This window comes from Ursus maritimus, unplaced genomic scaffold (assembly GCF_017311325.1).
Source record: "Ursus maritimus isolate PB19 unplaced genomic scaffold, ASM1731132v1 scaffold_14, whole genome shotgun sequence".
NCBI lineage: Eukaryota > Metazoa > Chordata > Mammalia > Carnivora > Ursidae > Ursus > Ursus maritimus.
This window is the reverse complement of record NW_024423786.1, coordinates 67,507,203-67,522,107: the sequence shown is the minus strand read 5'-3', so window position 1 is coordinate 67,522,107 and position 14,905 is coordinate 67,507,203. Positions and strand designations below refer to the sequence as shown.

The 14,905-nt window shown below is 45.3% G+C and overlaps 1 protein-coding gene across 1 annotated transcript in view; it reads left to right on the top strand.

The window, feature by feature from the left end:
* The window catches only part of TTC19 (tetratricopeptide repeat domain 19), a 29,065-nt gene that overhangs the window by 12,438 nt on the left and 1,722 nt on the right, over positions 1-14,905 (top strand). Inside the window, exons 8-9 of the mRNA XM_040630105.1 lie at positions 13,127-13,281; positions 14,696-14,858. Of these exons, the coding sequence (XP_040486039.1) occupies positions 13,127-13,281; positions 14,696-14,858 (318 nt within the window). The remainder of the gene's footprint in view (positions 1-13,126; positions 13,282-14,695; positions 14,859-14,905) is intronic.

Here is a 14,905-nt window from a genome sequence, read left to right as displayed (position 1 = left end):
AACACCTTTGCACCGTCTGTGTGTCTGGCCCCAGTCGCATTCCCCTTCCCACCCCAGAGATACTGCTCTGCTGAAGCCTGGGTAGTTTGTGCAGGTTTCTTCAAAAAATTTATATAAATGGGGCGCCTGGGTGGCTCAGTTGGTTAAGCGTGCGGCTCTTGGTTTCAGCTCAGGTCATGATCTCAGGGTCCTGGGATCGAGCACTCAGCAGGGAGTCTGCTGGAGATTTTCTCTCCCTCTCCGTGTGCCCCTTCCCCCCCACCCTGCGCACACACGCGCTTTCTCTCGAAAATAAATCTTTAAAGAAAGAAAATTTATATAAGTGAATCACACAGTATGACTCGCACTTGCCTTTCATCTTTCTAGAGTTAGATCTAAATTCATTCATGTGTATTTTCCTTGCTTTTATTAATCTTAAATAGCTATCTAGAGTTACTTAGAATAGCTGTTCTATGCCAGGTATTCTAGGATTCAAGTAGAGGCAAGTGAGGTGAAGTCCCTGCTCTTCTGGGGTTTAAGGCTTAGAAAGGTATTTTCAGCTTTGAAATCAGATAAATATTCAGCCATCTTTCCTTTAAATTTTTTTCTTTATTTCTAAACTCTTTTAATGTAACTTTTTAACACATCTGCAGTGAATTTTGGTGTGATGCTGGTAACTACTTTCTTGAAGATGGTAATCGGTCAACGTTACGTGCTTATTATAGATGAGTATACGCTTGCATTTCTTTTGGGGTTTTCCATTCGATTCATTCATCTGATGGCTCTTAGAACAGTATACGTTGTTTGAATGATATGGTAGTAAACCGATTTCACACGTGCTGCTTTTGTAAAATTTCCATTTTCTTTTCACTCAGTTTTTACCTGAATTTTATATCATTTTGTCCAATCCCTAAAGTGCTTTGAATTATTAGATTTGTATTATGTTATTAAATGAATTTGGGGAGATTGCCATCTGAATAAGTAAGCATTTCATTGCAAATAGCAAAAAATCTCAATTAATTTACACTAAGCAGTAGAGCACTTACTCTCTCATGGAACTGGCAGTTCGGCAAAAAGGCTCTGGCTGTTGAGTTACTTGACACGCGGCTCACTGAAATCCTGAAGGGGGAGATTCTTCCCATCCCCTCTCGCTTCATTCTCAGTGTGTTTTGGTTTTCTCTTCATGCTCCCCCTTATAGTTGAAAAGTGACTGTACTAGGTCCCAGGAATCTCATTCAGAAACGGCACTGTGCAGAGGAAAAGGAAACTTCTTTGGTGTTTCCTCTTAGAATCAAGGTGATCTTTGCTGCAAGTTCCCAAGTAGATTCATCCTTATTTCTCATTGGCTGGAATTTGGTTACATGGCATTTCTGACGCCATCCTTGACGGGAGACGTGGGAGTAGCATGATTTTCTAAAACCAGCGGGATTCTCCTCTGCTTGAATTACGTGACAAAAGCGTGGATGCTGGAACAGACAGCAGCTCTGCCAGCCAAAGTCCCTCTCTCCAATATCTTTGCGACACAGACACACCTCGGAGGCATCACGGGTATTACGTGATCACGTAATACAGGGCCTCAAATGACGTTGTTTCCTGGTGCACATAAAACTGATGTTTACGATGTGGAATCACAGTATGGTCACAAAATGTACCCACCGTCACTGAAAAATACGTTATTGCTGGAGACTGTTAACCGTCATCTGAACCTTCAGGAAGTTGTCATCTTTTTGCTGGGGGAGGGTCCTGCCTCAGTGTTGATGGCTGCTGCCGGCTGAGCGTGGTGGTGCAGAAGGGTGGGGTGACGGTGGCAGTTTCTTAAAAATAAGACAACTATGAAGTTTGCTGCATCGATTGACTCTTCTTTTCACAAACGATTTCTTTGTAGCACGAGATGCCGTTTTAGCCCCAGTAGAACTTTCCAAATTAGAGTTAGTCCTCTCAAACCCTGCTGCTGCTTTACCAACTAAGCTCATGTAATACTCTAAATCCTTTGTTGTCATTTCAAGATTTTTCACAGCATCTTTACCAAGAGTAGATTCCATCTTCAGAAACCACACTCTTTGCTCATTCGTAGGAAGCAGCTCCTCGTCCATTCAGGTTTTATGATGAGATTGCAGCCGTTCAGCCACGTGTTCAGGCTCCACCTTTTTCTTTTAAATAAGATTTTATTTATTTGTTTGTTAATTTATTTATTTAAAAGAGTTTTTTTGTATTCATTTGAGAGAGAGCATGAGCACAGGGGAGGGTCAGAAGGAGAGGGAGAAGCAGACTCGCTGAGCGCGGAGCCCAACTTGGGTCAATCCCAGGACCCCGGAATCATGACCTGGACTGAAGCCAGACACTTAACCTACTGAGCCACCCAGGCAGCCCTGTAAGATTTTTTTTTTTAAGATCTATTTATTTGAGAGCACGTGTGTGCATGTGTATGGGAGGAGGGGCAGAGGAAGAGAATCTCAAGTAGACTCCAAGCTGAGTGTGGAGTCCGACTGGGGGCTCGATATCACGTCCCTGAGATCACGACCTGAGCTGAAATCAAGTCAGAGGCTTAATCGACTGAGCCACCCAGGTGCCCCTCAGGCTCCACTTCTGCTTCTAGTTCTTTTGCTGTTTGCACCACATCTTCAGTGACTTCCTCCACTGAAGTCTCAAACCCCTCAAAGTCATCCATAGGGTTGGAATCAAGTTCTTCCAAACTTCTGTTCCTGTTGATATTTTGACCTCTTCCCATGCATGACGAATATTCTTAATGGCATCTAGAATGGTGAATCCTTTCCAGAAGGTTTTCAGTTTACCTTGGACCGATCCATCAGAGGAATCACTATCTGTGGCAGCTGGGGCCTTGTGAAATGTATTTCTTTTTTTTTTTTTTTTTTTAAAGATTTTATTTATTTATTCGACAGAGATAGAGACAGCGAGAGAGGGAACACAAGCAGGGGGAGTGGGAGAGGAAGAAGCAGGCTCATAGCGGAGGAGCCTGATGTGGGGCTCGATCCCATAACGCCCGGATCACGCCCTGAGCCGAAGGCAGGCGCTTAACCGCTGTGCCACCCAGGCGCCCCGTGAAATGTATTTCTTAAATAAGAAGACTCGAAGGTTGAAATGACTCCTTCATCAACAGGCTGCAGAGTGGATGGTGGGTTAGCAGACCCGACACGACATAAATCTCACTGTCCATCTCCATCAGCGCTCTGGAGTGACCAGGTGCATTGTCAACGAGCAGTGATATTTTAAAAGCAATCTTTTTCTGAGCAGTAGGTTTAACAGTGGACATAAAATATCCAGTAAATTATGCTGTAAACCGATGTGCCGTCATCCAGGCTTTGTTCCGTTGACAGAGCACAGGCAGAGTAGATCTAACGTAATTCTTAAGGGCCCTAGGATTTGGGGAGTGGCCAGTGAGCACTGACTTCAGCGTAAAGTCACCAGCTGCACAAGCCCCTAGCAAGAGCGTCAGCCTGTCCTCTGAAGCTTTGAAGCCAGGCGTTGACTGCTCCTCTCTAGCTGTGGAAGTTCTGGATGGCGTCTTCGTCCAACAGGAAGCTGTTTCATCTGCGTGGAGAATCTGTTACTTAGTGTAGTGGTTCAGTGTAGCGTATTATCTTCATGAAGATCTAGAATCTTCCGGAGAACTTGCTGCAGCTTCTATGTCGGCCCTTGCCGCTTCGCCCTGCACATTTGTGTTACAGAGACGGCTTCTTTCCTTAACCCTCGTGAACCAACCTCTGCTGACTTCAGACTTTTCTCCCGCAGCTTCCTCACCTCTCAGCCGTCACAGAATTGAAGAGCATCGGGGCCTTGCTCTGGGTGAGGCTTTGGCTCAAGGGAATGTTGGGGCTGGTTTGACCTTCTGTCCAGGCCGCTAACCCTTTCTCCACGTCAGAGCCTGCTTTGTTACCATTCGTGTGTTCACTGGAGTGGCACCTCTCATGTCGTTCAAGAACTTTCGCTTTGCGTTCACAACTTGTCTCACTCTTTGGTGCAAAAGGCCTAACCCTCAGCCTGGCTCAGCTTCTGAGATGCTCAGTTATTTATAGCTCTTGATTTAAAATGAGAGACATGCGACTCTTCCTTTCATTTGACCACGTAGGGGCCGTGATAGGAGTATTAGTTGGCCTGATTTCAATATTATTATGTCTCAGGGAAGAGGGAGGCCCAAGGAGAGAGAGAAATGGAAAACCATATGGGCCAGATCTCCTTTAAAGGGGATTCTCTGGTAACTCTTTTTCTTCTTTTCTTGATCAGTATTCATGTATTTAAATTTCTTCCATTTTCTTGATTTGATTTCAGTATGGAGGACAGTACCAAGAACACAGCGTTAATAAATATCTTGAATGGGGCGCCTGGCTTGGCTCGGTCAGCAGGGCATGTGACTTTTGATCTTGGGGTCGAGAGTTCAAGCCCCACGTTGGGTGTGGAGCCTGCTTTAAAGAAATAAATAAAAATATCTTGAATAAGTGAATGCATGGATGACAAAAGTTTGGAGATCTATATTTTCCTAGAAGAAACTTAATGGAATTATGTTTTTAAAGCATAACTGACAGCATTCTGTTACGAGTTCATATTTCTTTTCTAATTCCTAATCTCATGGATTTATTTCCTCTCTTTAAGAGATTTTTTTTCCCCCGTAGACTCCTTTCTCCTCCTTTTCTTGAGCTGAAAGTTGCATTCATTTTCATATTTTAAATAATCAAAACACTTCTGAAAGTGGAACTGTTTTTGGTTGCTTCTCTGGCGTCAGAAATCTTCGACGTCCGGGGCCTGAGTTTGAATTCTGGCTCTTCCGTTTCGTCACAGTGTGACTGCAGACAAGTCACGTAACTCCTCTCTTCTGGGTTTCCTCATCCATGAAACGGGATAAGAGTGGAACTGTTGTCTACCTTGTAGAGTTGTCAGGGGAGGTAAGCGCTCCAGGACGGTGGCTGGCGCTCATTAAGGACTCTGGAAGAGTTTGCTGAATGGGATGCCTTCGTGAAGTTATTAAATGTCTTGGCTTTTTACATGTTTACCACTCTTGATGTATGTAGGACCTTCCTGACTGTTCGGTTTCTCTCCCCTGATTGGTTTGGGGTTGTTTTGCTCTGTTTCTAGTTTCTCAGGTGGAAGATCGGGTTGTTGGTTTCAATCTTTCTTTTCAGATATGTGCATTTGCAACTATAAATTTCCCTCCACTGCTTTAGCTGCGTCCTATAAATTTTGGTCTGTTGCGTTTTCAGTCTCATTTATCTCAAAGTATTTTCTAATTTTTCTTGTGATTTCTTCTTTGATCTTTGGGATATTTTGCAGTGTTGATTAATTTTCACATATTTATGAATTACCAATATTTCCTTCTGTTGTTGATTTTTAAGTTCATCCCATTATGATTAGAAAACATGCTTTTTAAAAAAATGATTTCAGTCCTTTTATTTTTTTATTATTTTAAAGATTTTTTAATTTATTTGAAAGAGAGAGCATGAGTGGGGGAGAGGGAGAAGCAGGCTCCCAGCTGATCAGGGAGCCCAGTGTGGATCCCAGGGTCCCAGGATCGTGACCTGAGCCAAAGGCAGACGCCCAACCAACCGAGCCACCCAGGTGCCCTGATTTCAGTCCTTTAAAATTTACTGGGACTTGTTTTATGGTATAGTATGCGGTTTGTCCCAGAGACTGTTCCACGTACATTTGAGAAAAATGTGTATTTCTTTGTTGTTGGTAGAATGTTCTATATATGTTGGATAGATGTAGTTGGTTTCAGGTATTGTTCAAGTCCTATATCCTTGCTGATTTTGTCTAATTCTAGACAAGATAATTTGGCTTTGTGATTTTCTTTTCTCTTCATACACGTTTTTATGCTGTTTAAACGTCCTAGATAGGTATCTTCATTGTGAGTTATCCCTTCGTTAGAAAAATGATTTTAAGTCATTTTATTTTCAGTGTGTCTTTTGTAGAAGTCTATGTTTGGATTTTTTTAAAACCTAATCTGAATATTGTTGTCTTGTTAAACAAAAAAAGCCTATTTAAAATTAGTATTGAGAGGGATATTTATCTAATATTTTGCATTGAAAAAAATGCTTTCCAAGGCGCCTGGATGTCTCAGACGGTTAAGCATCTGCCTTCAGCTCAGGTCATGATCTCAGGGTCCTGTTATCGAGCCCCACGTTGGGCTCCCTGCTCTGCAGGGAGTCTGCTTCTCCCTCTCCCTCTGCTCCTCCCCACTGCTCATGCTCTCTCTTGTACTCTCTATCAAATAAGTAAATAAAATCTTTTTTTAAAATGCTTTCCATTTTTGTTACTTTTTTTGTTCTCAGTTCCCTCTTTTTTTTTTTTTTTTTTAAGATTTTATTTATTTATTAGAGAGAGAGCACAAGCAGGGGGAGCAGCAGAGGCAGAGGAAGAAGCAGACTCCCCACTGAGCAAGGAGCCCAACACAGGGCTTGATCCCAGGACCCGAGATCATGACCCAAGCCAGAGGCAGACGCTTAATCCATTGAGCCACCCAGGCACCCCTCTCCGTTTCCTCTGATAGGGACTTTTTCCTCGCTAAAACTTCCACTTACAATTTGGAGGGAAGGCATACATAGGGTTTTCCGTTGCTTCTGTGAGATGAGGTGAGTACGATGAAGCATTCTTTTGCCTTTCCCTACTTGTTTTTTGTCTACAGTCTGGAATTTTAGACTTACTGGGATTTATTGCAGAGAATTTTGCAGCCAACTTACTTGCCTTCTTTTGGAGGTCGCCTGTTTTCTCGTGCTGGGTTGCTTTGTAGGAGTTGGGGGTTTTGTCAGCATGAGGTTTAGGGGGCTTAGTCTCTTTTCTAAGATGCAGTTCTCGTGAGCTTCCGAATACATCTTTGTGAACTAGGTGTGTGCTTTCGTTCAGGCAGGTCCGCTACTGGAACATCCGCTTCTCCTCTGTCCTTTGTATGTGTCCCCCGCTCAGTCTCCTTGTCTGTATTTTGGGAATTTCTCCAGTGTGTCATCCCTATTACTGTCTGACCATTCAGAAAAGTTAGTTCTGTGCCTTTCTTCTGGATTTTTTTTTTTTTTTTTTTAAGATTTCAAGCAAAAATGAAGTGGAGTGACTTTAACAGATTCCTGTGGACCTTCCCCACAGCTTTGTCAAGCCGGAGTATTTACCGTCTGTGCTTCGGAGTTCTTTTTTCTGGGTTTAAACCCTGTGTACTCCCACTTGGTGTAAATACTATTCTGAATTTGGTGTTTTTTGGTTTGTTTTTTTAATTTGTTTTTGATCTTTGTCATTCTTAGTCCTGTTTATTACACTTGTATATATCAGTAAACAATATACAACAGGACTAGTATGTTTTTAAACTTTAAAAAAAAAAGTTTTATTTATTTATTTGAGAGAGAGAGCACGCACGAGTGTGGCAGTGGGCAGAGGGAGAGGGAGACGGAGAGGCAGACTCCCCGCTGAGCAGGGAGCCCAATGTGGGGCTCGATCCCAGGACCCTGAGATCATGACCCGAGCCGAAGGCAGACGCTTCACCGAGTGACCAGGTGCCCCAGTGTGTGTTTAAACTTTATGTGTTATACACTTGTTTCTGCAGTTTCTCACGCAACATTATTTTGTTGAGATTTATCCATGCTGATACCTGAAGCATCAGTTTTCCGGTCACAAAGGCCGGTTTCCTTGCCGAACCAAATGTCTGCTGGGTTGCATTGTCTAGAAGAGGTGATTCCCTCTAATTGGTCCACTGTGGTAGGGGGTGAGGGTAAAGAGTGACACAGGCTCGTGGTGGCCCTGATGGCTCCATTCCCCGCAGCTGTGGTCTAGGATCCCCCTGAATGAAGGCACTACAGGTCTCCTGTAGATGGACGTGAAGGTTCTTCCTGTTTTACTATGGAAAATAAGAGCTCCTTGAACGCTCTCGGACCGGTGTCTCTGTGCAGACACGTGAGCTACTCCCCAGGGAATGTCCCTGTGTGCGGAAGTGCCGCCGTGCGTACACTAGGTATTCCCAAGTTGCGTATCGGTGTGGTTTTACCGGTTAACATTTTCACTGGCAGTGTGTTTGTGTTGTTGCTCTGTACCTTCGTTGTTGTTGGACTTTGTTTTTTGATGATCTGGTGGGTGTGAGATGGAATCTCATGGGGTTTCAGTGTTTTTTCTGATGCTAGTGAGATACAGACCATCTTCTCGTACACGTACTGACCATGTGGATTTCCTGCTCTGAAAATGGTCTCTTTATATCCTTTGCTTATTTTCTTTTGAAGGGTTGTCTTTTTCTTAATGATTTATAAGAGTTCTTTATGTATTTGAACAAAATATAAAAATTTATATTTTGTAGGTTACATATCTTTTTGTGTCCCTGTCTTTTCACTTGGGGGCATTTCACATGCAGAGATTAAAAATTGAATGTAGTTGAATCTTTTGATATTTTCCTTTATAGTCCGTGCCTTTTGTGTCTTGTTGAAAAAAATACTTCTTTGTTCTAAGGTCAGAAAGATAGTCTTTTCTAAATATTAGGCTTTTTTACATTTAGTCTTTACCTAGAATTTTTAATGTGAATTGAAGTCATGAGAGAATTTTTCCTCCTTCATCGACAGGGTTATAGCTCAGGACTATTTTATTAATCATCCTTTTCTTACAGATCTGTGATGACATCTGTTGTTGAGTTTTCATAGAATCGTGGAGCACCAGTGTTGTTGAATTCTATAATTAAAATTAATTTTTGGTTTAATTATTTCTTTTCCATCTTTAGTTCTGTACCTTTATGTTTTTAATTTTCTTATTTGTTCATCCACTCAACCAGTCCTCCAAGAAATATTTTTTAAATGCTTGTCACGTGCCATGCATGTTACTAGGCATGGAGAGACAGCTGTAAATAAAAGGAATTTGCTGCCTCCTGGAGCTCAGTTTCTAGTGGAGGAAAAACACACACACGCTCTCCAGCAAACGATAGTATCCAAGGATGATTAAGTGCTTCGGAGACATGTATGTGAGGGAACGTGTGTACGGGGCACGTGTAGGGGCTGTACGTCGTTGTATAGGAGGGGTCAGGGAAGGCCTCGTTGGTAAGAAACCTGAGGAATGGGAGGGGATAAGCCAAGCTGCAGTCTCTAAAGAAAATTCTAGGCAAAGGAGGAACCCGTGCAAGGCTCTCAGATGGATCATACTGGCCGTGTAAGTGATTATTCAGAACCTGCTTCGTTCATAGTCTTGGATTAGTCGATTATCTAAACGTCTTTTGAGGGCGAGCCTCCTTTTTTATTGTCTGCTGGTTCTCATTTATTGTGAATGTCCATGCTTACCACGTTTGGACGATAAATTGATCTAAAAGCCCAGCAGAGTCTTACCTGGAAGATGAGACTCTGGAGTGGTTTTGTTTACTCCAGGCGCTCAGGTCCAAGCCGCAGTGGATGCCGAATGTAGACGTCAAGCTCCACGCGGCTCAGGCCCGTGACAGAGATTTCCGTGGTTGTCCTTTTCCCCCTAGATCCCGGGCTAGCCCGTGCAAGCTCCTCGGGGTCCCCGGTGGGGACAGGGTCTGGGGAGGGGCGCGCGATGCCTATGACGGGCATCTGGTTTTATGCAAGGGGCTTCAGATCGGATTCTCTGGTTGGCCGAAGGTGAAGAACTCAGTTCTGGAGTACAGAGCCGCTCAGGCCACCCCCACAAGACCAACGCAAACTGGGCTCTCGTGGCAGGTCCCACGCTTTCTGCTCTGGGTTTCTTACTCCTGTTGTTTGGCCCTTGGGATTTCCTTCTCTCGAGAGCTCAGCTGTGCGTGTAAAAGGACAGAATTGATCTCACTTTCGAAGCAGAAGGGTTTTCAGATGATCGGTCATCATTAGTGGAACCAAAGCCTTGTTCAGAACCAGTATCTTATCACATTCCTTTTTAGTCTGCGTCCATGTAACTCTGTGTTTGATAAATTGATACATTAAATACACTGATCCATTCTCACGTTCCTGGAACAAATGCTGCGTGGTCCTTTCCTTAGTGCATTTGACCAATGCCATTTGCTAATATTTTGAGTAAAAATTTCTGCGCTGAGTCTTGTTTGTTTCATGGGCAGATTTGAGGTGGCTTCTCTTTTTCTCCGGTTAGAAATCATTGTGAAAAAGAATTACTTATCTAAGTTCGAAGAAATAAATACGACCTCCCTCTCGGATTCAAATGATCCTTTGAGGGAGGCTCTGTCTGAACCATCCCAGTGTATTTCTCAGCTGTTACTGGCTATCTGATTTGTTCGTGTCTAATTTCTAGCAGTTTTTATAGTAATATTTCAAGAAACTATTTTAAATGTTACTGCTTAGAAAAGGAACTCTTTCGGTACTTCATTAAAGCTGTGACATTTTCTCTTAATTTGGCGGTCTGCTAAAGGTGTTGTTTCAGAGCCATTTTGTTTCTCCCTTAGTCTTGTTTTTAGAGAAGTAGATTCTCCAAAAATTATTTTCATTTTTCGTATTACAGAGTGTGATATGAATTTGAAATGCATTTTTCTTCACAATGAAAAAATATTACAGCTAAAATCTTACCTCAGTAATCATTTCTAAAAATCTTTATCTTTTTTTCCATTCTGGTTAATTTCCGTTGTTGATAACAGTAGTGATGATTTTTCCACTGGAATTACCTGTCATTTTATTGTACTTCCTAATTGAAAAATATAAAAAGGACTTTTTAAAAATCTAGCAATATTTAAAGAGAATTAATAGAAATCCCAGGAATAGGAGTTGGCAGTCATTTCTGAAGCATAGAATTTTTAGAATTGGAATAATTATACATTGTTTTATGGTATTTTGGGGTTATGACGAACAGGTTTTGTCTTTAAATATTCTCAAAGAACGTGTGTTTTAGTTCAGAGTCTTCTGTAACAAATTACTTATCTTCTTGGACTTTTGTTTGTACTTGAGGACACAGAGATTTGTCTCATTCTTCTCATTTTCAACTGCCTTTTTTCGTTAGATTATCTCACAGTACTGTTCACAGCCCCTCAATTATATAAGCTTTTGCTCATAGATATTTGGTTTCAGCGTTTCTTCCTGGTAGAGAAATACGGGATCTTTACCTGTGGTAGGTAGCCGGGGCCGTCTTCTGTTGGCTTTTCTGTATTTATCCGGACACCCGAATATACTCTAGATATTTACGCAAATAACTTTTATTTATGGTTTTTGAAAGTGTGTTTGTAAGGCGATCTATTTAAAACTATCCCTAGTTTGATTTTACGAAGAGGAATATATACTTTTTGTATATGATTAGGTCAAAGCAAGTAACTTCAGATTTCTGCTTTGCGCTGTCTCTTAACTTTCACCCTCTGATCACATGTCAGCAGCTGTCTTCGTCCACCCCGAGTTCACAGGCCTGTTTAGCCTCTCTCTTCAGTAATTGCTCATCCTGCTGTTTGGTTCCGTGGTCGTCTTTAAGTCTCCGGAACCTGTGAGGCAGGGAAGGAGCGGTGTTCCACGGGAGTTCGCTGCTTGTAAGCCCGACCGCACGTCATCGGTGCGTGTGCCCTCGTTCGCTTAGTGGCTTCTCGGAGGGGAACCTTTCGGTGGCGTTTGCCCGCACTCTAGCTAGGTCGTCCCCGTGTCCGCGGCCCTCGGGTCATCGCTCCTGGGGCTTGTGCGCCTCGTGGCCGGTGTCTGTGCTCGGGGTCTGCGTGTTCTGTTCCTGTGGCGCCAGGTGTTTGAAGTTCGTTCCTCTCCCAACGTTGTGTCGTCAGGACTGTCACTGGTTCCGGAGCTGCCGTATCATTGCAGCCTTTCCTCTTCAAGACACGGGTGGACTGTTCTTTCAGTCGCTTTGTGACTTTCTGGCTCAGGATTCTGAGTGTGCTCTGGCTCCTTGCCGCGCATGCCCTTTTTGCACCTGAAAACTTTGATTTGCCCTATACTTTCTTTGTTGTTAACTCATTCTTGGAATTTACCTTTACCTGTTTCTACTAACTACAGTTTCGACCTAAGAAATAGTGCTCCGTCCCTTGACGCGCAGGCTCTTACTTAAAGTGTGGGGGAAGCGGGGCGCCCGGCGGGCTCAGTTGGGAGAGCGGGCCGCTCTTGGTCCGGCCCTGGGATTCCAAGCCCCACGGTGGGTGTAGACGTTACTTTAAAAAAATAAAATCTTTAAAAGAAAAATGTGAGGAAAACTTTGTCATTTAATTGGATATTGCAATATTGTGATTTTAAGATATGGCCCTTCAGATGACCACATCTCTTTCTGATGTGTGCTCGGGCTTTGTCCCCAGTTCCTGGCTCAGAGCTCCCTAAGCCCGCGGACTTTCTAGTGTTCAGAGTGATCAGGGTGTCCTTTGGTATGCTCATGAGGAGACTTCGGGCCCTGTAATCAGAGGGTAGGTGAGCATTCAGTCCCACCCCTGACCTTGGGAGGGGGGCGTAGGTTTAACCAGTCGCACCTGCGTAGTGGAGCCTCCATAAAAACCCAGACAGAGCTCAGAGACTCTGGGTTGGCGAATACGTGGTGGTGCTGGGACAGCTGGTGCTCTTGGAGAGGGCATAGAAGCTTCGCGCCCCTTCCCGTGTACCTCGCGCTATGTGTCTCTTCCATCTGGCTGTTCCTGAGTTCTATCCTCTTATGATGAACAGTAACCTAGGAAGTGACATGTTCTGAGTTCTGTGAGTTCATCTGGCAAATTAACGTAACCGAAGGAGGGAGGCCCGGGAAGCTCAGACTTAAGCCACCTGGTCAGCGGCACAGGTCATAACCCGGACTTGCTGTTGGCACCTCCGTCGGAGGGGGTCGGCCTGGAAACACAGTCGCCAGCTGCCGTGGGAAGCGCGGGGCTCGTGACTGGTGTCTGATGGAGGAAGGGGGCGCGGTCCAGGAGGACTGAACCCTCAGCCTGTGGCATCCGATGCTATCTGGGTAGACAGTGTCACGATCGAGGGCGTTCTCACACAGCCTGCTGGTGTCCAGAACGGCTCGTCGGTGCGGGGACACCCCCTCCCCCCACCGCACACACTGCCAGGGGCCCGGGAACAGCTCGGACGTGAGGGCGCCTGCATCGGCGCCTTCGTGTAACAAAGCGGAAGGTCAGGTACTTCCCGAAGACAGGACACGCCCTGGGGGTCCCGCACTGTGAACGCGTTTGTGGGCCTTGCTAACAAGCGGGCGGCTGAAGCAGCTGGGCCGCTTCTCTGCCTCACTCTCTCTCGGGCTTCTGTTACACGCCAGCACTGCTCTGTTTCCTTCTTAGTGGAAGAGAAAGCCAGCACCCACCTCCTCCTCGGCATGTGCTTAGACACCTATGCTCGCTACCTTCTGTTCTCCAAGCAGCCATCACAGGCCCAGAGGATGTACGAGAAAGCTCTGCAGATTTCCGAAGAAATGCTAGGAGAGAGACACCCCCAGGTAAGGGAGGAGAGCAGAGAGAGGAGCTGGGAAACAAAGCGTTCAGAATTCCCGGCTGTGAGGTGCCACACTCACTGGGGACGGATCTCAGCGGACGGTCCCGGCTGTTTCCCGTCCGCACGCCCACCCCCGGCGGCTTGCTTCAGACAGGATCTGAGGGGCGCCTGCGGGCTCGGTAGAGCGTGCGACTCTTGATCTTGAGGTCGAGAGTTTGAGTCCCACGTTGGGCACAGAGATGACTTTCAAAAAAAAATTTTTTTTAAGAAAGGATTTGAGACCCCGCATCAATTACTGGGTCTGTCCAGAGCGCCCTGCATGCGTATTGGCTTACACAGAGCAGCCTTTCCAAACAGTAGGTCTAACCAGGCCCCCTGGGTGCTTCCAGGCCCTCAGGGTACACGCCCAGTGTTTTGGAATCCTGAGCCTCAGTAAGAATCTTAGGAGGAACAGGTTAACCCGTGAAGGTTCTTGGCTCCCTCCCCCACAGGTAAACTGCCACGGGGAGCGGGGGGAGGGGGAAGAAGGGAGGGGGGGACTGCATTGAAAAGTCAGAACCACTGACATGGAATTTAGCCACAGCGTGCAGAATTCTCTGTTCGAACAGCGAACACGCTGACCTGAAATCTGTGTGTTTCTCCTTTATCGGATTAAGTTCTTAGAGGTGAGAACTGGATCGCTTGTCTGTGATGCTTGGTACCCCCAGCATAGGACACAGATTTTAACCGGACTGAACATGTCCCAAGGCTGGGGTCGATGGGCAAGGTATTGGGCTGTGAATGACCCTCGGGAAAGGGATTTAGGTGACAGAGTCCCCTTCACGGGATATCATGGAGGAAGACGGACGACAAATCTGGAATTCAAATCACAAGTCCTAGAACTGAGGCTTAAAGTGTGGCTTCAGGGGATGAGGTGGGTCTGCTGCTCTTAGTCTCACCATTTTAAAATGTTGATTTTGGGAGTTTAACATTCAAGACCCGTAAAGGGAATCTTCCTAAAATCAATAATCCGTGTATTTCTTCTTCTTGAGGAGTCTCGGAGTCCCGCGTAGGAATATTAGAAGGCGCTGGAGGCTGGCTTCTCGGGATTGCTGAGCCTTAAATGCATTGCTACAGCTGCTGCTTGCTGGTGGGTGGGTGTGTGTGTGTTTCTAACTTGATCATTAGATTAATAAGTAATATCCTGTTCCCAGGTTTCTAGATTTGTATTATTTTCCTGAGTCACACAGATGCTGTCTACGGTACAGTGTGAATGATAAACGTCCGTGGCTTGTTACAGGCTGATGCCCTTCGCCTTCTGTGGAAAGCTAGGAACCAGGAAATCCTACGCATATATTCGGTTGACCAAACTCCAGATGGTTCGACCTGTATAGCTGTTTTGTTTGTTTTTTAATGGCCCCGCTTTCTCTTGCGTATAGACCATCGTGCTGATGAGTGACCTGGCCACCACCCTGGACGCTCAGGGCCGCTTCGACGAGGCGTGCGTGTACGTGCAGAGGGCGTCCGACCTGGCGCGGCAGATCGAGCACCCCGAGCTGCACATGCTGCTCAGTAACCTCGCCGCCATCCTCATGCACAGAGGTAGGGCGCCCCGGAAGGGCACCGCCGGGCTCGGGGGGGGGGGGGGG